The following is a 23,391-nucleotide window of genomic DNA, read 5'->3' as shown; positions in this document are numbered from 1 at the left end:
TAAAATATTGAATTATGGCTTATGGTATGAGTGGAATTTGGACTGACAGAAGTAGAAAGAATATGAGTTCTGTCATAAGGATCAGTTTAAGCAAAGGCAGAGAGGGCTGAAGCACACACAACATATTCACAGAAACAGTGCAAATAAGCTACACAAAGCATCCCCCCTTTTTCATTCTTGATTCACTCTGGATTCATTTTTTATTTCTGTCACAAGCAAACTTTGAGTTAATGGAAATAAACCAAGAAAAATGGAAATAGTAGCAGTCATTCTGGAAGTAGCAATTGCCTATTAAGAGTCAATGGACATGATGTGATCATAATAAAACCAAGGAACAGAACTCAACTACCATATGAAATGAGGTTTTTTACAGTAGTGTCTTTGGGAATATTACAATACTTTTTTGTGGTTTTCTCAAATATTTTTGACCTGTGGTATGAGATCCTCTGACTTAAAAAAAAACACACACCCTTATCTTCTCAAGAAGTATTCAAATCAACCATAGCTGAAGGATAGAATCATCTACTGAAATGAGATTACCCATGAAGCTTCACTAAAAAAATGATCTCCTTCAGATATTGGCTTTGCAAGATAACTCAAAGAGAATTGCTGCCTCCATTCTGTTTCTTTCTATTCTCTCCATGTCTTTCCTATTATAAGGAAATTATACTTAATTTTTTTCTTAAAGGAGAAGATACCACCAAGAGTGATAACCACTACAGAGAAGGCCCTGCTACTCTATAAACAGCTAAAACCCTAACAATCATTTATTTGGCCATTGGATGTCATCATTGTTCTGTGGAACCTGCTGAGTGAGTTCTGAGGCAGGGAACATTAGAGTTAAAGGCAGTAATTTGTTTATTGCTTTGATGGCACGTTGGCATACCTCTCAGCTAAATGGTGTGGAAACAGTAACAAAATTCATTTTTATGAGGCAGTATTTTAAGATACCTAGTAATAACTTTTTTTTAATAAAAAGAAAGCTATATACCCTGAGACAGAAAATGTGAATTTAATAGACTCAGTCTTGAGATTAAGCCAGTTGCTAATGCAAATAGATCAAATAATCAAAGAATGTGGCCAGAGCTTTTATTATTTAACTAGAGGCCCGATGCACAAAAATTCATGTAAGAGTAGGCCTTCCTTCCCTCGGCTGCCAGCACTGGCCTCCCTCTGCCATCCAGGACCCGGGCTTCCCTCCTCCGGCCGCTCGCAGGCACCTGGAACTGAACTGGCTTTCCTCCGGCCCTGGCTTCATCAGGAAGGATGTCTGGAAGATGCCCGGTCTAATTAGCATATTACCCTTTTATTTTTATATATTCCTGGTGATTGACTTGATCTGGGATACATGGTAATCTTTCCTGCTACTTCCACGAATGTAATTCTAAAAGTTGAACAGTTTGGGAAATGCAGGCATATCTAAAATGCTTTTTTTTCTGTTAGTTTTCAGTTTACATAAAAGTGTACTAGAAAAGAATAAATATAAAAATCTAGGATGAATGAATAGTATATTTCCAGTAAAAATTTTAGCCAATGCATAGTGATTGTTTTGAGCTATTGGAGAATATTAATGTTTTCCAAAATATATAGCTTTACATTATTTTAAAACTATACAAAATAATTCATTGATATAGTTTTATTATAAGATATTTGTATCTAAACTAAAAATTAAAAGTTTCCCTTTAATCAGACACTACCATTAATCTCCTCCTCCCTCTCACATACTCTACACCCTCCTTTTCTTTTTAGAGGAGGACATTGTGAAATGTTTGTGTATGCCTTTTAGCACTTTTTCATATATTTTAAATGTGTTTCTATACAATTTTAAGTCATTATTTAAAGCATTTGAAGATAGGTTAAAACATTAAGTGCAATAGAGTTATAGCAGTATAAAGGTAGCCAGACTGTGTCGATAGAGAGTAAATAGAAAAAACAACATTAAGTCTATCCTCACTTCTTGTCTTGGTTCCATAGGGTTGGAAGTAAGATTTACAGTGTTATTAGACTTTATTCTACAAATAAACATACAAGTCCTCCCATCAAGTCTCTGAACGTCTTTATAGGTACCAGGGACATACATAAATACACAGATTCAAGCTAATATTGACCTTTGGTTGGCCAGGAGGAGTTTACTTTGTCTTCATTAGGGAGTGATAGCACATTAGTGGAGTAATACATTTTGATTTCTTTTCCTCACTTCCATTGTTATTAGATTTCTTTTTAATTGTTATTATACTTTTGTTAAGCTAACAGGCTTTAATGAAGACTAACTGTCTCTGATTCCTATTTTTTTCAGTAAGTAAACCATTAGATTACACACAAAGGTCAACACGGACAGAAGTTATACAATCTTGCTCTGCCTTGAACAGTATCTATTGCAAGAGATTAACTACATAACAAAGGCTATGTCTGGTTAGAGAAATACAGTAATAATAATGTATAAACAAAAATACATACAATATTTTCTGAGTTTGAATATTCTCAGAGGAAAGGAAAATAACATGTTAAAACTTTTTTTCATATAACATTGAGAAATGGAATGGATATATTAATTGTACATTTCTAAACTTTAGCTTTGTTCAGTCATAGATTGTTATTTCTGGACATTTTGTACAAAGAGAAACTGAGAAAGGCATGGGGGAAATTGCTGAAGAGGAAAGTTAAACAGTATTGAGTTTATTCATTCTGGAAAGAAGCAACTTGGAGGGCAAAGTAATAATGTTCTTCATACAAGTGGAAACTTCCCAAAGAGAGAGCAATGGCTGTTGGGAATGCAGTTTCCTCCAGCACAATCCTGCTGACCAGAAGGGCACTTAAAGGAAGAAAAGTACTTATTTTATAATTAACTAAGGGCAAGGGATACACTTTGAAATCTTGCTTGGAGACTCGCCACGAAAATTCTCAACTGTCAGCACTGATAACAGAACAAGAGGAAACACACTTTCACCCCAATATGAAAAATTCTGGTTATAGACCATGGTTTTAAAGTTTATCTGAGTAAGAAAGAAAATTGTTACTGGTGAAGTTGCACAAGGAAATGAAAAATTCAATGACTGCATCAGTGTAGGATGGTTTGGTAATAAGAATAGATTTTTTTTCTTAAAGTACTATCACAACAACAACTCGATTCTAACTAACTAACTATATATATATATATATATATATATATATATATATATATATATATGCCTAAGTGACCATTCGACCGGTAGCTATGATGCGCACTGACCACCAGGGGGCAGATGCTCAATGCACAGGCATGGAAACATGGAACAGACTGATGAATCTCAGAGGGAAGGGGGGAGGGTGGGAAGAGATTAATCAAAGATATTATATGCATATTAATAGAGGCCTGGTTCATGGATTCCTGCACCATTGGGGTCCTCCGTCTGGCCTGCGCCCTCTCACAATCTGGAACCCCTCAGGGGATGTCGGACTGCCTTTTTCGGCCCAGTCCATGCAGGCCAGGCCAAGGGACCCCACCATGCACAAATCTGTGTACTGCACCTCTAGTCTTAAATAACTGAAAATGGAGGATAGTTAATTATGGGAAGAAATGGGTGAGGTGGGCTGAGTACTAATATCTATTGAGGGTCTTCTCAGTGTCTATTTCGTTGTGCTGCATTTAAGTAAGTTTCACTTGGACATAGTTTGCCAGCTGACCAGAGTCCCACCACATGACTTTGATTGTGAACCTCCTGGCACCATATACTTGAACAGCAGATAAGAGGTGCCTTTCTCATAGTTTACTGGAAGAATCAATAAGGCTGATTACCTGGGCTATCCCTTGATAGAAGAATGAAGGTACTACACTGAGTGGCCAGATTATTATGACCATCCCATCAGTACTTCATTGACATTTCCAAAAATACTGAATATTGAAAACTTTCTAAGCAAATACTCTCAAGGTTTTATTATTATTATTATTATTATTATTGTTTGCATAATTAATTCACTTCATTGTACTGATGGGGTGGTCATAATAATCTGGCCACTCAGTGTATGTGCCAAGAATGGTATGGTGCATATGGTTATTCCCACTTTATAGATGTGAAAACTGAGATGTAGTAAGTGAACCACTGTGGATTCACTAAACAAATTTTCCAGGAGGCTCAAAATAAACTGAAGATGTTGGAAGGAATTGCAAAGCATTTTCCATTATCTCAGTTAGCAACCAAAGAATTATCCCACAACAACTTGCCATTATAATAATATTTAGCATAATAATAACATTCAGTTAAACCTTGGCCTATGTAGACAGCAATGTAGGATTGGTAAATTAGAGATGTGCCCCACCCCACTATCCCAATCATATGTTTTAAAGTTGAAATAGCTTCAACATGAAAACAAACAAACAAACAAAAAAACCAAAAAAACAACTGTTAATACCTTGAGAATAACTGTGCCAGCTCTAATCATTAGATTTCTTCTCAGATCAACTGTTTTGTTGGTTGACGTGTTGTTGTTGTTTTTTTAAATATATTTTTATTGATTTCAGAGTGGGAGAGATTGAGAGAGATACAAACATCAATGATGAGAGAAAATCATTGATCAGTGGTCTCATGCATGTCCCCCACTAGAGATCGAGCCTGAAACTGGTGCATGTGCCCTGAATGGGAATCGAACCGTGACCTCCTGGTTCATAGATCAATGCTCAACCACTGAGCCACACCAGCCGGGTGGTTAATGTTTTAATAAGACATTAACAAACACATTTCCTGAAAAATAACGTTATCTATAATCATCTACTTCCACTGAAAAATATCGCAAACTTTTACAGTTTTGCCCTGCTGGAACAGATGGCAAACCAACCATCAATAGCATCCTTTTTAAAGCACAGAAAAACAGGAAGGAAGAATAAAAGATGCTTGTTCTTTGTTAGGTGTCTTAATTATATTTCCTAAGTAATTCTTTTGATGTTGAAAAGATAGTACTGTAAGATCCCTGGAACTCAAATGAGAAATAAGCCCTATTTAGCAGAACTAAGAATGAATTTGCTAACCACTTTAAGAATCTAATTTAACTAATTAGTGATTTTTGCAGCTATCTACTTTTCCTTTCATCTACTCAATTTTAATTTTAAAACTTTTCCCCCAGAGATTCCCAATGACTTTATGCACCCTGACACTTGATAACCATGGTGACTCCAACCTTTTAGATCAATAGTGTTCAATTTGAGTTTCTCAAAGACCTAAAGTTTAATGAAACATTCTCAGTTGCTGTATCAGGAGACAAGAGGGAGAACAAAGAGAAGGAGGATCTCTAGATTATTTGGCCATAATGAGAACAATCCATTTCTATGTATTTTATACATTTTGATAAAATTCAAAAGTGAAAATTATAAACTAAATAGCTATATCCGGTTTAACTTTTTGTTGTTATTATTAATTTATCTTTTTGTTTCCCATGGAACATACAATGTATATTATTTGATGAGGGAAAAAGAAGGAGCATTTAGTTTTTTGTCCATTTGGGGAAAAAGAGAAAGGAACAGTTTTCTCTAGGGCTTGTATGGTACTGAAGGAAGGAGTTAAAATGGAGACTCCCTGAAGCAGAGAGAGTCTAAATCTAAGGAGCAAATTATCGAAGACAGCTTTCAGTAATCATGTCCTAGAATTTGGCCCCCACAAAAGATCAATATGAACAAGCCTTGGAATTATTTACACTACATTTTGTTTTAAAAGGACCAGGGTAAAGGGATGCATTATGAATTGGGGTGTAGGGGCTGAAGGAATGCATTTTAAAAAGTAAGCCTGTATAGTAAAACAAAACATATCTAAATGTATTGCTCAACAACAAACAAAACCAAAGCAACAACAAGAAAAAAGCAAAAAACAATAGAAGGAATTTACAGAAGGGAAAGGCCAAGAGGCCAAAAACACTCTTAGTAAAAGAGTGTTCTACAACCCTATATAATAAAAGGCTAATAGCCCTAACCGGTTTGGCTCAGTGGATAGAGCGTCGGTCTGTGGACTGAAGGGTCCCAGGTTCGATTCTGGTCAAGGGCATGTACCTTGGCTGCGGGCACATCCCCAGTAGGGGGTGTGCAGGAGGCAGCTAATTGATGTTTCTCACCCATCGATGTTTCTAACTCTCTATCCCTCTCCCTTCCTCTCTGTAAAAAATCAATAAAATATATATATATTTTAAGAAAGGCTAATATGCAAATCGACGAAATGGCAGAACAACCAGTTGCTATGACATGCACTGACCACCAAGGGGCAGACGCTCAATGCAGGAGCTGCCCGCTGGTGGTCAGTGTACTCCCATAGGGAGTGCACTCAGCCAGAAGCTGGGCTCATGGCTTGTGAGTGCAGCAGCAGTGGTGGGAGCCCCTCCCACCTCTGCAGCAGGGCTAACCATCAGTTGGATATCCCCCGATGGCTTCTGGACTGCAAGAGGATGCAGGCTGGGCTGAGGGACCTCTCCCCCCAGTGTACGAATTTCATGCACCGGGCCTCTAGTTGGATTATAAAAGGGAATAGATACTTGTTTGCAGAGAAGAACATTAAAAGAAAATTCAGGTGAGGTGCTGAAGCATGCTCTCTCCTTGACATACTAGAGATTTCTTTCATGCTATGGGTACCTGTTGGGAAGGTTAACTCAATTCTAGAAGTCATGAGCAGTGATTTGTGCCCTTCCCAGAAAAGCAGGAAGCAATGACCCAGCCCCTAGAAACTGCCAAATCCCACAACCATGACAGTGCTTATTTATCTTGCTTTAAATAGTTTCTAATGTTCGTTCTGGTGTCCTATATTTGGTGACTCTTGTCAAACAAAAATTGTACTGGGCAAGTTAAACAGGCAAGGAAGACTGTATTCAAGAAGATTGCAATAATAGAGAAAGATTAAACTAACTCCTCTGAAATAAAAAGTGGGAGAGATTTTAAATGCTAGTGGAAAAATACTGGAAGATGTTATCTGGGGATGTTATCAATATGATTAGGTCATCTGTGTTGGATAATTGGTGATGATCTAAGTTAGGCTCATACTCTTTTTTTTTTTTAATATATTTTATTGATTTTTTACAGAGAGGAAGGGAGAGAGATAGAGAGTCAGAAACATCGATGAGAGAGAAACATCGATCAGCCGCCTCCTGCACATCCCCCACCAGGGATGTGCCCGCAACCCAGGTACATGCCCTTGACCGGAATCGAACCCGGGACCCTTCAGTCCGCAGGCCGACGCTCTATCCACTGAGCCAAACCGGTTTCGGCAAGGCTCATACTCTTTACAGAGAATGGGAGATAGAGATTCTATCTTCATTGGTGATTACGATTCAAAGGGATGGCTCCCTAGGTCTTTGACAAAGGCCTATATGGGTTGTTAAATGGCTGTGAGAATATGTACACCTTGTAGGGACAAAGAATTCCTTAAGTAAATGCAGTAAGAAAAAGGATCTCTAGGAATTATAGTCAGAAAAAGACTGTCTAAAGTTCAGTCAAGTTGAGGGGAACATGAATGCCCTCTAGCTCACCCTCAGGCTAAACTGCATTAGCCAGCAAAGTGCTCCTTTTCTGACCCATAGCATCCCAAAATTGCTTTCTCATAGGTTGAAAATATGTGTTTATATACCTATCTTTCCAATGAGACTAGTACTTTCACTTCTGGCTACTGCTCCAATATTATACTGGAGAGGTGAACTTATATTTCTTAAAAGTATATTGACCAATCATAAGCATCTTCACTACATTAAGTAATGGAGAAGAGATTAAGAAAGTGACTTCGTACAGAGCACCAAAGTGCCAGTAAATAAGGTAATGACAAAAGCCAAGAATCCCATCATGACTCAGCTATTCTCAAAGGAACTGTGTTAAACCACAGAGGTTACAGATAGGGAAGCTCAGCCAGGATGAGAATTAACAGTTAATGTTCTATCAGTTTGGTTTTTAGGGTGTTTTTACTTCTCAAATACAATTGTGCAACTTGATTTGCACAACTTCCCAAAAGGTATCATCTTAGGATACAAAAAAGTGTTAGGAACATCCTTTAGACACTTTCCTAGAATGCTTAAATGCTTACCTTGTAGAAAAATAAATATGCATAGTTGTTTTCAGTGTCTATAAGAGCTAACTGCTCTTTATGATATAAGCTATAATCCTGATAATTATCAACTCAAAAGAGAGACTGACTCACAAACTTGAAAGAGTGGAGGAAAATGGGTGTGGGGCAGGGCTGGATAGCAAGTTGGTGTGGAGTGGGAGAGTACATAGTTAAGTGGGTGGAACACAAGAGAGTTCTTGAATTTGTTATCTTGTAAGACATTTTATTGCACATATTTTAAAAAATATATTGAATAATTGAAATATTTAAGACCTGAACCAAATGCATTATTAAATCTGGTTATAGATGAACTTTAATTTTCTAATTACTGAATCTGTACAAAGTGGATTTTTTATATTGAAATTGAGGCTATGAAATTTGGTGAGAAGAAATTCAAATTAACAACAAAGAGTGGATTCTACTTCTAAAAACACAGCTTTTCCTTGACATCTCTTGTTCTATTTTTTTTATGTCATCTTAAGTGGAATCATTGAGTATCCATTCAATAATAGATTTAGCTGAATTCTGTACAAAAAGATAGAATTGATTTGTCTGTAGGTTCCAGCATAGTCCATTTTTCAGCTTAAATCCAGTTCCTCCACAATGTGGTAGCCTGAAGCATCTCAGTATTTCATAACAGTGTCTATCAGTGCTTCATTTGTATGAGCTGTGAGTCATCTTATACAGAAACTCAATGATTTCATCTTTTGTCTTAAAGACCAGAAAGTGTAAGAAAATATAGAATCATATGACTTCACAAGTTTTTCTTCCATATTGATGTTTACCATACATAGATTTACACCTACATATTTTCAAAGATATGTGGGTTCAGTCCTTATTTTACTTGAGCCATCATTGTCATTGTACAAGAACACTTATACTATCCTTCCCTGGTACTTAAAATAATCTGTGTGGACCTAGCATGTATAGTAACAATATGATTTTCCAGGCTTGAAGTTGTGGTATGTTCAGAGGGGTATAAAAAATGTCTAAATTCACTTCACAAATATATCAGTAATCATGCAATTAAAATGGCTTAGAGAACAAAGGAGTAAGTGGAGATTATATTTTCAGAGGTGTTCCTCACCTCAAAATTGAGCTTTGGTGTAAAGAATAGTGGTTTTCCTAATTATGAGTGGGGCAACTTGCAATTAGGGTTCATCCAAAGTTCAGAATAGGGTCTATCAACAGATTAAAATGAACACCTATCAAAACTACCTTTGATGACATATAAAATAAATAAAACATTATTTTATCTTATTTCTATGGTAAATAGCTCACTACAGACATTTCCCTGACTCTTCTCTGGCTGAAATAGCAGAAATTGAGTTAGATTAGATGCAGGACATCAGCAAATAAGAAGATCCTATACTCATACCTTCTAGAAGCACTAATTCCATAACACTATAAGAACCCAAATGCATTACTGAAAACTCCAGAATTGAGTTAAGAAATTGCAATACCCTAGATGAGCACAAAACTAAGACTAGCCACATTAAAAGGGTTAAAAAGTACAGTTTCATTTACCTGTGTCAGCCTCTCCCCTTAGCCAGCATAGCTCAGCACCAAGAGAAATCACCTCAGTGTGCACTGTCCTCCTGGGGGCAAAGGGAGAGTGACGTGTGCATCCAATCTTACAGCGCTGCCAGAGAGACTTTCCATTGTCCTGTCTCACCCAGAATGCTGAGAGAAGTGGCAAGTTTTAACACTCAAAACAGCTAAGAACAAAACAAAGGAGCATGCGGCTTTCAGCAGCTGACCTGGCTGTGCAAAATTGGGAGAAGATTCATAATTTTGAGAATTCTCCTTCAGGAAGGAGAGTGAGAAGTGGAATTCAACCCACTGTCTCGGAATTTCAGTGCACTGCCCTACAGAAAAGGGGAGGGTGGCTTATTGTGGCCAACACAACTCTATGAAATTGGGAAAAGGCATGCGACCCTAAGACTTCTCCTGCAGGAGGTAAGGAGAGAAATGAAATATACACACCCATTAAAAAGTTTCGAGAAACTACCAGAATCTCTAGCAAGGAGAACTGGGGAAGTTCTTCCCTTGTTGAAGCCAGTCTATAAAGACTCAGAGAGGTGATTGATTCTTCAATGCACAGGCACCAACACACAGCATGCAGGGACACGCAAAACTGGGACATATGACAGCCAAAGGAACAAAATAAATGATACTAAAAAATGGAGATTTATGAATTTCCTGGCAAAGAATTCAAAATAATTGTTTTAAGATTCGTGAGGTACAAGAGAACACAGACATTAAATGAAATCAAGAAGGCGAAACATGATCGAGTCAAATTTATCCCTGAGATGCAAAGATGGTTCAATGTATACAAACCAATTAATGCAATACACCACATTAACAGAGTAAAGACTAAAAATTACATTGATTATTTCAATTTTTCCAGACAAAGCATTGGATGAAATTAAATAGCTTCTTGAGATAGAAACCTTCAAAATGCTAGGTTTAGAAGAAATGTATCTCAACATAATAAAGGCCATATACTGGTATAACAAGCCCATGTTTAACATCATACTTAATGGTGAAACATTGAATTTTTTTAAGGTCACAGACAAGACAGGAATGTCTACTTTCCCCTCTTCTCTTCAATATAGTATTGGAAGTTTTAGCTAGAGCAATCTGCTAAATAAATAAATATGTCCAATTTGGAAAAAGTAAAATTATCTGTTTGCAGATGACATGACCTTATATAAGTAGAAAACACTAAAGACTCCACAAAAACTGTTATATCTAACCCGTGAGTTCAGTAAAGAATAGATAACAAACATACAAAAATCAGTTGGATTCCTATACACTCACAACTAACTATCTGAAAAAGAAATTAATAAATTTAAAAATAATCTCATTTACAACAGCATCAAAAAATACATAGGAATGATTTTTTTAAATACTTTGGAGCTGAAAAATGTGCACACTAAAGCTACAAGGCATTGAGGAAAGAAATTGAAGGTGATACACAAAAATATTGAAAACATAACCCATGTTCATGATGTCCCTGGCTGTTCAAATGTCATGTTTTGTAGAAGCAGAGAATCTTTACAATAAGGAGTAATAATAATAACAATAGCACGTTATGTGCATGTCACTGAGCCAAGCAGTTTTATATAAATAATTTAATAATAAGTCATGATAGAAGTGTTTACTATTTTAAATTGTCAATATGTATAAGAACAACTAAAACTGAACCTAAGCAATGATCTTAACCAATAAAAGCTAAAATAGAGCCCACAGAGGCAATAAGCCTCAGTAGCAATAGAGAATTATAATTTTGAAAAGACTTTCCCCCACGGTGAACTCCAAATGTTTTAAGCTGGGCCCCAGTTTTTTTTCAAATTTAATCAGACAATCTGCTTATGTTAAAGACCCAGAACTGAGCTTAATTCCTCAGAGTGAGAGAGCTGGCCAGATGCCAAGATTTTTTTTTTTCCTGTAATGAACATAAAGTGGTTATTAGGATACAGTGATAAAAAAAAAAAAAAAATGATTGCTGGATTTTCTTCAATTTACCCTCAATGCAACTACCACCTTCTTTGGCCCATCACTGCATTTGCTAAAAACTCTGGCAAAGTCATCTGTTACAATAGGCTAGATTGCTACATAATTCAAGTTTCTCATAAGTTATGTAAATTATCAGTGACTTTCTAGAATAATGCCAATGATAAAGATATGACCTTAGCAGCACATTAGATAATTAGGACTAACACTTGGGTTGGCTAACGTTTCTCACTCACCTTTCTATTACTAACTTCTCTCATATCTTCCTTTGCCTGGGCTGCTGCTCTGACATCCTGCTCTGTAATGCTGTTTGAAGATGCTGAGACATCTGTTCAAGATGAAGCCTGAATAATAGGATGCAAACATTCCTAATATAACTTTAATACTCCTTTGTGCCATTGTCCATCAGGTGGTTGGGGTTCTACTTCTATCAAAGGCTATAAAAAGAAAATATCAGACAATTAAATTATTCTCTGTTTTCTCAACCACTAATGCTTAAAGCAGTGGTTCTCAACCTTGGCTGCACATTAGAATCACCTGGGAATCTTTTTAAAATCCTGATTCCTGGGCCTCATCCTCCGGAAATTCTGTTTCTTTGTTACTAATGTTGTGGCTCCACCCCATAACAAAGAAACAGAATTTCCAGAGGATGAGGCCTAGGAATCAGGATTTTAAAAAGATTCCCAGGTGATTCTAATGTGCAGCCAAGGTTGAGAACCACTGGCTTAAAGAGATAGTAAAATGGACATTTCTTCTCAACTGTGACTCAATTGAAATATGACGATGTTTTTGGTGACTTCTCAAGAGTGATGGAAAATGAGTGCTGCCTGTTTATGGTTTGCCATCAGGGAGATTGCACTTCTTAGATGAATTCTACTTAAAAGGTTATGTCCATTATTTGGTGATGGGTTGTTCTCTGGGAGACTAGCTGATACCTAACTGCAAGTGATGACCACAAAATTCATTTGTTTCATCTGTCCTCACAGTTAATGCATGGCAGCCCAGTCGGTTTGGCCCAGGGATTAGTGCAACTATGAAGAAGACCCAAAGGAAGAGATTGGTTGCATTGCTGGGAGGCCAACTGTGCTAAGGAGGGAAGATTTTGTTTGATTCTTGCTCTCTTTCTCTTTCCCAAAGGAATTTTGATTAGACCATTTGTGTATTTCATTTATTCCTTTAGTTTATTTCACCTCCATTTTTGAGTTGGGGAATGACAGAGGAGGTGAACTTAGCTTTGATTGATACTTTCCTAATGCTCTCCTGAGAGTTGTTCCTCATCTCTGTGCATCTACTCAATCAATTCATGTTTACTAATAAAGATTTTCTCTTTGGAGTTTAGTAGTTTGATACATAAAACAACAAAACAAAAACGCAAGAACAACAATGACAAAATTTACTCAAAGCAAACTTGGTTACAATTTTAGTCTCTAAAATGGGCCGTCGGAGCTTAGTGTTTTTTTAAAAAAATATATTTTGTTGATTTTTCACAGAGAGGAAGGGAGACAGAGAGTTAGAAACATCGATCAGCTGCCTCCTGCACACCTACTGGAGATGTGCCCGCAACCCAGGTACATGCCCTTGATGGGAATCAAACCTGGGGCCTTTCAGTCCGCAGGCTGACGCTCTATCCACTGAGCCAAACCGGTCAGGGTGGAGCTTAGTTTTAAAGTGTAATGCTAAATATTGATTCTTTCTCTTTGTCTTCCTTCTATGAAAAAAAAATGATCCTTTGATGCTCAAGGGAGAAATGCAATAGGGAAGGGTAGCAGAAAAGAAAGTTTAAAAATGGTTTATATAATACAGTTAAAATTTTTCATATACTATTAATGAACATCCAGGTAAACTTACCTTATTCTAAACTTCACCCTACATCTACCATTTCAACAACACTTTTTATATTATAGTGCTATATTCTCCAAATTTTTTGCCTCTCTGGTTCAGTGTATTGTTTTTAATATATGTTTTTTATTTTTCTCCAATTCTAATTTTCATATTCCAACCTGAGAATAAATATCTGGAAGACTAGGACCAGACTGTACATAGAGTCTTCCATAAATATAGACTCTACTTACTGGTTTTAAAAAGCTATTCATCACCTCTTGCTAGAATTGGGAGACAATAGCATTTTAGATGATGTCTACTATGCAAAATAATATATATTAAGCATAAACTATGTGCTAGAACAGAGTAGTGGGATTCAAAGATAACCAGACTTAGAGCTTTCACCTTGAACTTTATACTCTGATAGATATTTCTGAAATGTCATACATGGCCTCTTTATAAGCTTGGAAATTCACTGATACACTGATGTATATAGTAAACTAGAACAAAAGACATGGTCAAATGCTGCCACTTATTTCAAAGTGTAAAAGGGCTATTACTATTCTGGGTAAAGTTCTAATTGGAAGGAACTCCTACATTTTAGCCAAAGCAATGTCATGATGAATTAAGGTCATATCAAGGTTCCTTATTCTCCAATTTCATACAAAAGCTGTAATATCTAGGCACTTGGGAGCTCAAAATTACTAATGTGAAATGAATCCAATTTCTCTAAAAATATTGCCAAGATCTGAATTTAAACCTTAATATTTCAGCCAGCAACCTACATCTAAACACCAGAGAATAATCCACAACAATTCAGAATCAGGAGAGTCAACAGTTTAAGTAACGAATGGATTTTTGCCCATATAAACCAACTGTGATGATCTCCCTTGGCTTCCTAAATATTTAACCTATCAATTATGTTTCATTTGGTGCTGTAGCCACAAAGTAAGTGTAGTAGAAAGACAAATGATTATGTGTGGGTTGTGACTATAAAGTAATGGTACTAGTTCTTTGTAAGATTTCAGAATTTTTACTTCAGTTTGCATGGCGACATGAGTTTAGAAGATTTTAATAATGAACTATTTTTCTCCCACATCTGAAAGAACGGGATTTTAGTCTTCTATAGGAATGACTTATTTCTACAACCTTCTGGCTGTATAAACCCAGATAAATCAGCTGCTTTTTCTGTGCCTTCATTTGCTCAATACAAAAACAAGAATATATTGCTTAGTTCTAACTTACACTCACAGAAATAAAAATGATTAAAGATCATATAAAACATCATTTTTAGAAGTTAGGAATCCTGAAAAATAGAAAATGACTGAAAAATGTAGAATAGAATTAGGTAATCATGTGTTAAATGATTACCCTGGCCAGTGTAGCTCAGTTGGTTGAACAATGTCCCATGCACCGAAAGGTCGCTGGTTCAATTCTATGTCAGGGCACTTGCCAGGGTTGCAGGCTTGATCCCCAGTACAGGAGGCAGTTGATCTCTCATTTATCTTTCTCTCTTTCTCCCTCTCCCTTCATCTCTCTATAAGATCAATAAAAACATGCTAAAATAATAATGTCAAGATGGATATGTGCAAAAATTAATGTAATAAAGCTTCTGAGTTCAGTTCCAACATGTAAAGAACTTGGAAGTCATCCCTCTCATCCTTAAAACTTAATTTGAAAATTTGGCTTAAAGACACTGTTATGAAGATAACATTTTATTGGCCAAAAAAAAAACCAGTTGATCAATGAAACAAAATAGATAGAGAGCTCAAATCAGACTCACAAGTAAAGTCAACATTATTCATAATGGTACAACTATAATTCAATAGAAATAGAATCTTTTCAAAGATTGGAATTTTCCATATGCAAAACAATAAACCTAAACAGAGACCTCATATCTCACACCAAACTTTACACAAGATGCATCAGAGACCCAAAGGTAAAATGCAAAACTATTAAGCTCTTAGAAGAAAACGTAGGAGAAAATATTTATATATTTGGGTTTGAAAATGAGTTAATGGTACAAAACCTAAAGAAAAATCCATGAAAAAAATGGTAAGCTTAAATTTAAATTTTAAACTTATCTATAATAATAAAAGCATAATATGCTAATTAGGCCATATGTCCTTCCAGGTGACCTTCTGGACGATGCTGGGGCTGCAAGGGAAGCCCAGGTCCCAGGTGCCAAAGGGAAGCCAGTGCCAGCAGCCAGGGAAAGGAAGGCCTACCTTGCATGAATTTTGTGCATCGGGCCTTTAGTATTTCATATACAGAAAGAATGCTTGCTTTAAAAGAAATTAAGAGAATGACACTACAAGCTGTGAACTGAGAGAAAGTATTTGCAAAACACATAGTATTTGAATATACGTGTCCAAAATATAAAAATAAATCTTAACATTAAACTATAAGAAAACAAACAACCTCAACAAATACATGAGCAAAAGCTATGATAGATACCTAACCCTTAAGATACATAGATGGGAAATGATCATATGAAAAGATACGCAACAGTTCTTACTATGGATATTCAAATTAAAGCAACAATTAATACAACTACATACCTAATAGAAACTTAAAATGCCAAACCTTGACAATACCCAATTGCTGACTAGGCTGCAGAGCAACCAGAATGCTCATTAATTACTAGTGGGAATGAAAACCAGTATTGACACTTCGAAAGTCATTTTGGCAATTACTTACAAAATAAGCAGCCTTACCACACGATGAAGCCTTTTTACTCTTAGGCATTTATTCATCATAATAGAAACCTCATCTACACAAAAACCTACACTTAAGTACTCATCACACCTTTGTTCATGCTTGCCAAACCATAGAAGCAATAATAATGCCTTTTTTTTTTTCATTGCAATTCCTCCTTTTTATACTGCTCTGGAAAAAAAGATTTAGTCGTTATGCCCAAAATGCATACTGAGCCCAAGTGGCAGGGCCAAGCAACTAGAACATGATTCAGAAATCAGACACAGTGAAAGACACACCTGGACATGATGGAGAGACATTTCAGGGCCATAAAACAGTAAGGCAGGGGAGGGATTCTAAAACACAGAGCAGGAGGAACGCCTACATCTTACAAGTCAAGGGGCCTATTCTGTATTGGTGTGAGGAAGAGCTTATTTTGTGATGACCACAGGTGGGGACACTTTAACTGATACTAGAAACCCCAGAAAGGATTTTGTTTTGTATTATTTTACAGACAGTAAATGCAACATGCCCTGGTTGGGTATGTTGGTCAGAGCATCCTCCCAATACACCAAGTTTGCAGATTAGATCCCCAGTCAGGGCATATACAAGAATCAACCAATGAATGCATAAATAACTGAAAAAACAAATGGATTTTTCTCTCTCCCTCCCTGTCTCTCTCTAAAAAGCAATAAAAACTAAAACAAAAAAAAATAATAATAAAGTAAATGCAACACATAAACATTCAAATTTATCCCATTTTCTGGAGCTACCATTTGTGGGGTCAGGGAGGAAATGTCTGTTTGAATCACCACGCATCTATCTTCCACTGTAATGACTAGAGCCTACCCCCAGCGCCCCAGTCAGTCACCTGACTACAGAATAGCACAGGACTGGCTCCTGGAATCACAGATAGGTTCTCTTGCCTCTCCTCATTGGTCACACTTTAGCATTGCTCTTCCCTACCTCCCTACTCACGCAGGTCCTTAGCAATAAACAAAACACTAGCAAAAACCCATCAAGCCTCTTGGATGAGAGTCTTCCCTCTCTTGGGTAGGAGTATCCCCTTGGCTTGGACTGAGAACCCATGACCAGAGGTGCCGTTCTGAACAGACTGCAGATCCTGAAGAACAAGATGAGTTTCCATGCAGCAATTGCTTGGCCTCTTTTTGAGACCACTGCTGTATTTTGTGAGGCCAAAGGGAGGGTTCCCTATCCTCTAAGAGGCTGTGGGCAATAAATGCCACATACCTCTCATTTGTGTATATTTGTCATCATTCTAACATTAGCTCTCAAAAATTAATGCCTAGAAAAACTTAAACATATTTAATAATTTTCAATCTGTGTCAATCTTCCCTTAGGCAGAATGCTCTGTGGTAGAAATGTTGCGGCTAATAGCAAATTTTGTGAAGTCGCATACTTTAATAAAATGACACTGATTAAGAGAGCAAAAGAACTGCTACACATAAAGAATATATTCAACTGCAAAATTTTTAACAGTTTTGTTAACAATAGTCTAAAGGAAGAAATTGTTCTGATCTTGCCTGTAATAAATAAAGTTGCTATTAGTTGGAAACATGAAGTTTGCTATGAAAAACTGCAGAAGGGACCTTGTGTTTATTTACTCCTATGTTGGAATTTCCACAAATTGTGATTTATACATAAAAAGTTCCCAAGGGGACTTCTAAAGAATTATTCATAGATAAATAGTTTGCTCCCCTTTATGAGATTTAGTAACATCCAACTGCAATGCACTCCAGAGGAGAATGAAAAGATACCAAACACCCTTGGAGTGGGGTCCTAGCCCCAATCATGGGTCAGAAGAGCCTGATACTATTCACCATTTTCTTGGTGTGTTTCACAAAAATATATTCTACATATAATACCATTGGGTGTTCCAGGACACTTGAGAACAGTGATACATTAACTCCATGACAAAACTTTGTCAAATTTGTCTCATCTTTCTCAAAGATTAAGATTCAGAGCAACAAGAAAATATTTTAAAAATATCCATATAATGCTTTCAAAAATGCCCTATATTTGAATAGTACATAATACTGTATATTATTCATCACTTTTATATACATAGCTTGATTATTACAATATCATCCAATGAAGTGGTTCATACTATAATTTATACTTTACAGTAAAAGAAGCTAAATGAGAACCTTACCCTTACTTCTGTTGAGAAAAAAAATGTTTATCTAGCATCTGTCATGCGCAAGCATTCTTACTGGCCTCTACAGAGTGATAACAACCCATGCCTCCGAGAAACCCTGAAGCAACTGACACAAGTGGATTAGTTATCAACATACCAGAGAGCAAACAGTGTTTAGGGTGATGCCAATGTATTTTATTCTCCCTGACGTCTTTAGAACTGGGCACTCAAGACAAAATGAAAATCCAATATTTGAATAAGCAGAAAACTCTAATTTCCCTGTCCCTGCCGCCCCCTCTCCCACAAAACAGTTAAGAGAGTGCTGATTGCATTATTGAAAATACCTTTTGACAAAAGCTTTAAGAATTGTTGTTAATGGACCATCCTTAGATGTAGAATCCATGAAAATTATACTATCGAGGTATTTAGTATATTTCTCAGCTTGGTAAATTTGTCTAGGGGGCTACAGAGCAGGGAGTATAAAATTTCATGACCAAATAAATAGCCTCCATATCTTACTGGCAGGAGCCCAGTGAATAAATCACAGAGCATATGCTCAGTTCAATTTTGTTTTTAGTGTTGAAACTTCAAGAAATATAATCATTGAATGGCTTCCCTGGACCTCAGTGCTGGAACAGGATATAAATACAGAGTAGCATGAAAGCACTATCAGTGAAACGAGGGAAACTTGTTTTGAATGTTTCTGTGTCATTTCACACAACATAAAATAAGCACAGCAGAATTCTGTATCCTTTTACAAATCATTGACTCCATGCCCCTAAACTTCTCTAATGGCCAACATTAAAAAAAAGCATACAACAAAAACAGAAAACACTATTCCCATATTTATTACATAACAATTGAATAATAATCACACCTCACAATTTTGTGTTATTGTAATTTTGACATCTGAAATGTGTATCTAAGTAACTGAGTTTTCATCCTGAAATTTTTAAGGAAACGTCTATTTGTTTATATCCTGGTTTGTTCCTGATTCTTAATTTAATGTAAATTAATTGTGTGACATTGGTAAGTTACTTATCTACTTACAAATTCACTTTACACATGAGGATATGCCTTCACCACGAAGTCTTGTTTCCTAAAAAGCTTTGCTACCATTGCTGCAAGGTTAAGAGCATGACTTTGAGACCTCTCCCCTGGGCTTCATGTCCATAATCTCATTCACCACAGAGTAGTTTAGAACTTGATGTATCTTGTTTTCCCTGCCTCCTACTTTAGAGAAAGAATTAATGTTACCTACAAATGTCCATGCATAATCTCATCTTTAACCATTTTCCCTAGACCACAACATTTCAAAGTGAGATTTGATTTACTAAACTCAAGTTCTGTAGGGTATAATTTGGGGGAAATGCTGTATTAACAATGTGGAATGGGCACTTCAAAACACACACACAGCCCTAACTGGTTTGGCTCAGTGGATAGAGCGTCGGCCTGCGGACTGAAGGGTCCCAGGTTCGATTCCGGGTCAAGGGCATGTACCTTGGTTGTGGGCACATCCCCAGTAGGGGGTGTGCAGGAGGCAGCTGATCGATGTTTCTCTCTCATCAATGTTTCTAACTTGCTATCCCTCTGCCTTCCTTTCTGTAAAATAATCAATATAATATAAACACACACACACACACACACACACACACAAAACTATGGGGTTGCTCAGGCTCTTTAATATTCAATGCTACATCTTGAATCAGAGAGTACAGAGGATAAATTTCCCTCCAATCATGTGAATGTCTATATTTTTCAAGTAGCATATTTTAGGACTAGTGTCCCATAGAACATGTTTGGGAAATGTGCTTGATGTCAGTGGTTCTAAATCTTAGCTGCTTATTAGAATCACTTTAGTGATTCTAAAATCAGTGATCCTATTTCCACTCCCACACATCCTGATGTAGATGGGCAGAAGTATGACTTGAGTATTAGAATTTTTAAAATCTTTGCCATTCACTCTCTCGTGTACCAAAGCATTAAGATGACAGTGCAAGCTCATCTCTCCCTCCTTCATGCCCCATTTCCTGCCAGCAATGATATGATGAAGTAGATCTGTAATCTTCAATGTCATCAACTACAGTATCTCAGCAGACCCAGTTATTGTCACCAGTGGTCATCAGATTCTAAATGTTGGGAGATAGTAAGAAGCCTTCTGCATTGATTGAGTCAAGCTCCATTCTCCAATTGAACTTGATCAGATGGCCTTGTTCTTTCAGAGCTATTGGTTTTTTTGCACGACCAGTTGGTAAAAGTAACACATTGATACCCAATTTATATACATTCCAGGTATAGCTTATTAGGTCTATTCTTTATTAGTTATAATCCAAAGCAAGGAGAAATGAGTATCAGGCAGACTCCCCCCACCACTGCATAATATTGAGGGATTGGCAAGAAATCCTATGAATGGGCACCGACATTGATTTGGGTTTAATTAATTTATTGTGTAGAGAATCAGGTTTCAGGCGCAGCAGCTGTAACTGGATTCAGCAGCCCTAGGCCAAACAGGAAATAAACTGAACAGTTAGTAGCTTTTATACTGTGAACACAGACGTTCTGGATATGATATTGTTAGGAAATTTTTTTGGTTAATTTCCAGGTAAGGCTTACCCCAAAGCAAGCAGAACATTACTATATAGACGTGGGCCGATTAAGCATAGTTGGCTGGAGAGTGTTGCTTGTATGTTTTTTATTCTCCCCTTTTATTATGCTCTCATTAGGATGCAGATAATTCTTTTCAATCACATGTCACACAGTCTAATTTTTATTCTATTTCATAAGCTTGTCGTTGTTTAATTTAGAGATCTAGACTACAGGTTCATTATGCTAAATAGTAAATTTCATTGATAAGCAGATAAAATGAATGGGCATCCTTCTTATATGGAAACATATCATTTTCTTAATGTAGAGGGAAAAATCAATGTAATTCTACAAAGGTAAAATCGTGGAAAAAATTTAACCCCAGACCTTCTAGGTAACAAGTTTGTTCAGTGAAGGATGAATAAGTTGCAGCCCGCCTGCCATCCAAACAAAAAAAATCAAAAAAGGAAAGAAAAGTCCAGATACATGGTTTGTCTGATGGAAGGAAGTGATTTTATCTCAAAAATGATTGAGATCTCAGAGACCAGGTTATCTGTCTCTCCATCTGTATATCTACCTATTATAGATCAAGTGATAAACCAGTCAATCTATCATCTATTTATAGAAAGGTAAAAGCAGGTCTACTTTATAGGACTAAGAAGAATAGGAGGTAATTGAGCTGATATTGGTTAGGAGGGTCACTAGAGCTAAAAACAAATAAATGTAAAACAAAAAGAGGATCTCTGATGACAAACTGATTAATGCCTTCAGAAGATCCGAGACCCCAAATACTATAGAGAAGGATCCTCTTTAAGTCATTAATCAGAAATCAGTTATAAAAGCAACTGAGAAACAGCTCCTTGATGATTAAATGAGCTACAAGATGGCTCAACATTTTGACACATTTGAATGAAAAAAAATATCTTGGAAATCAATGTGTAATATTTTTATAATTATTAAACATGTTTTAAAGTAATAAAGTTATTATGAGTGGATAGCCTGAGAAATTTAAGCATATTCTAAATAAAGGCATAGGGAGATGGAAAAAGAAATAAAAATCAAGATTTGTGGAAGAGAAGGTGATCAGAATTTATTTGAATGTTGTATACTTTGAAAGACTCAAAGCTCATTGTTTTATGTCTCACTACAGGAGACTCTGCAGGACAGAATCTGGGAACAAAGTAGATGGCAAAGGTTAGACCTGAGAGCTGCACATGCAGTGGAGGCGGGTCCCAGCGGCTGCTACTCTCGGCTTCCTCCGGCGTTCCCACAGCTCCACACATGCTGCGGAGGCAGAACTCCGGGCTCCAGTCTACCTCTTTGGGGCAATCCATTGAGGGGCCCCGGATGGATGAGCGGGGCCTACCTCTTTGGGGTGATCAATCATGGGGTTCCTGCACTGTGAGAGGGCACAGGCCAGGCTGCCCCCGCCAAGTGCAAAAATTTTGTGCACCAGGCCTCTAGTATTTTAGATTAAAAAAAAATGAATAGCTGAAGAAGAGCGAAATTTGATAGACGGCATGTCACAGATGATTTGTTTTCTAGTGGCAAACATTAAGGCAGCCAGTTGTTTCAATTCAGCAATTTGTTGTGGAGATCCTCCAATTGGGACAGAAATAACCTATTCATTTAAAAATCACAGAAGATAAATAAATAAATAAATAAATAAAATAAAATAAAATAAAAATAAGAATCACAGAAGAGGCCCAGACCAGTGTGCTCAGTTGGTTGAATGTTGTCCCATTCACTGAGAGGTTGTCAGTTCAACATATGTCAGAGGTTGATCGATGTTTTTCTCTCTCTCTACCTCTCCCTTCCTCTTTCTAAAATCAATAAAAAAATATTTAAAATTTTAAAAATGTTTAAAAAAAAAACAGAAAAGGAAGCAGAATCTGCAACTATGGAGACAAGTAACTAAAAATGTATTAAAATCATGCTGAACATGGAGAAGAGCAGGATACTTGATTTGTGTAAAATGTATCACAGTGAGCATCTTGTGGTAACAGAAGTAAAAAATGCTCAGAAATGATGGAGGTATGTAAACAGGCACTATGAAGGGGCTCCCAATGGCCAATCTGAGACAGTGTAAACAACAACATACTCATGATTTTATCCTTATATAAATAGAATAAAATAGCTAACCATGAAACTATTACCCATAATTTGAGAGGAGAAAACTCTTTTTTACAATGGAATTTTAATTTAATAAATACAGAATGTCAGAAATAGAAAAGTGTTCTTTGCAAAATGGTACAGTATTTATTGTTTCAAATTTAAGAATCATAATTATATTTTAAAATTAGTAAGCAAAATATGATGATAAACAGGATATTGGCAAAATATAGACCTGTAGTATGCATCATAAGATTGGCAGTTGGACTATATTAGTATAATCTCTAAGATCTACTCCATGCCTGAAACTTTATAAACCTATAATTCTGTAACACTTTAAAAAGGAATTACATAAGAAAGGAAAGTTAACTTTTTTGGCACATTGCCCAAAGTTCTTAATTAATCATGTTGCCAGTATAAATGCACTGCTTAATTGCTCAGAAACCAAATTACGTTAAA

At 36.5% G+C, this 23,391-nt stretch overlaps 1 protein-coding gene across 4 annotated transcripts in view; it reads left to right on the top strand.

Moving 5' to 3' along the window:
* Nucleotides 1-22,996, top strand: part of CTNNA3 (catenin alpha 3) — a 1,374,069-nt gene extending 1,351,073 nt beyond the window's left edge. For all 4 annotated transcript variants that reach the window (XM_070432843.1, XM_070432842.1, XM_070432840.1 and 1 more), the window contains one exon: nucleotides 21,971-22,996. In XM_070432843.1, coding sequence (XP_070288944.1) covers nucleotides 21,971-22,225 — 255 coding nt within the window. In that variant the 3' untranslated portion in view covers nucleotides 22,226-22,996. The remainder of the gene's footprint in view (nucleotides 1-21,970) is intronic.
* Nucleotides 22,997-23,391: the final 395 nt, after the last annotated feature.

Source organism: Myotis yumanensis, unplaced genomic scaffold, assembly GCF_028538775.1.
Source record: "Myotis yumanensis isolate MYYU_CA2020_CCGP unplaced genomic scaffold, mMyoYum1.0.hap1 SCAF_13, whole genome shotgun sequence".
Classification (NCBI taxonomy): Eukaryota; Metazoa; Chordata; class Mammalia; order Chiroptera; family Vespertilionidae; genus Myotis; species Myotis yumanensis.
Note: the sequence above shows the minus strand (reverse complement) of the source record. Positions and strands in the feature narration are given on the sequence as shown.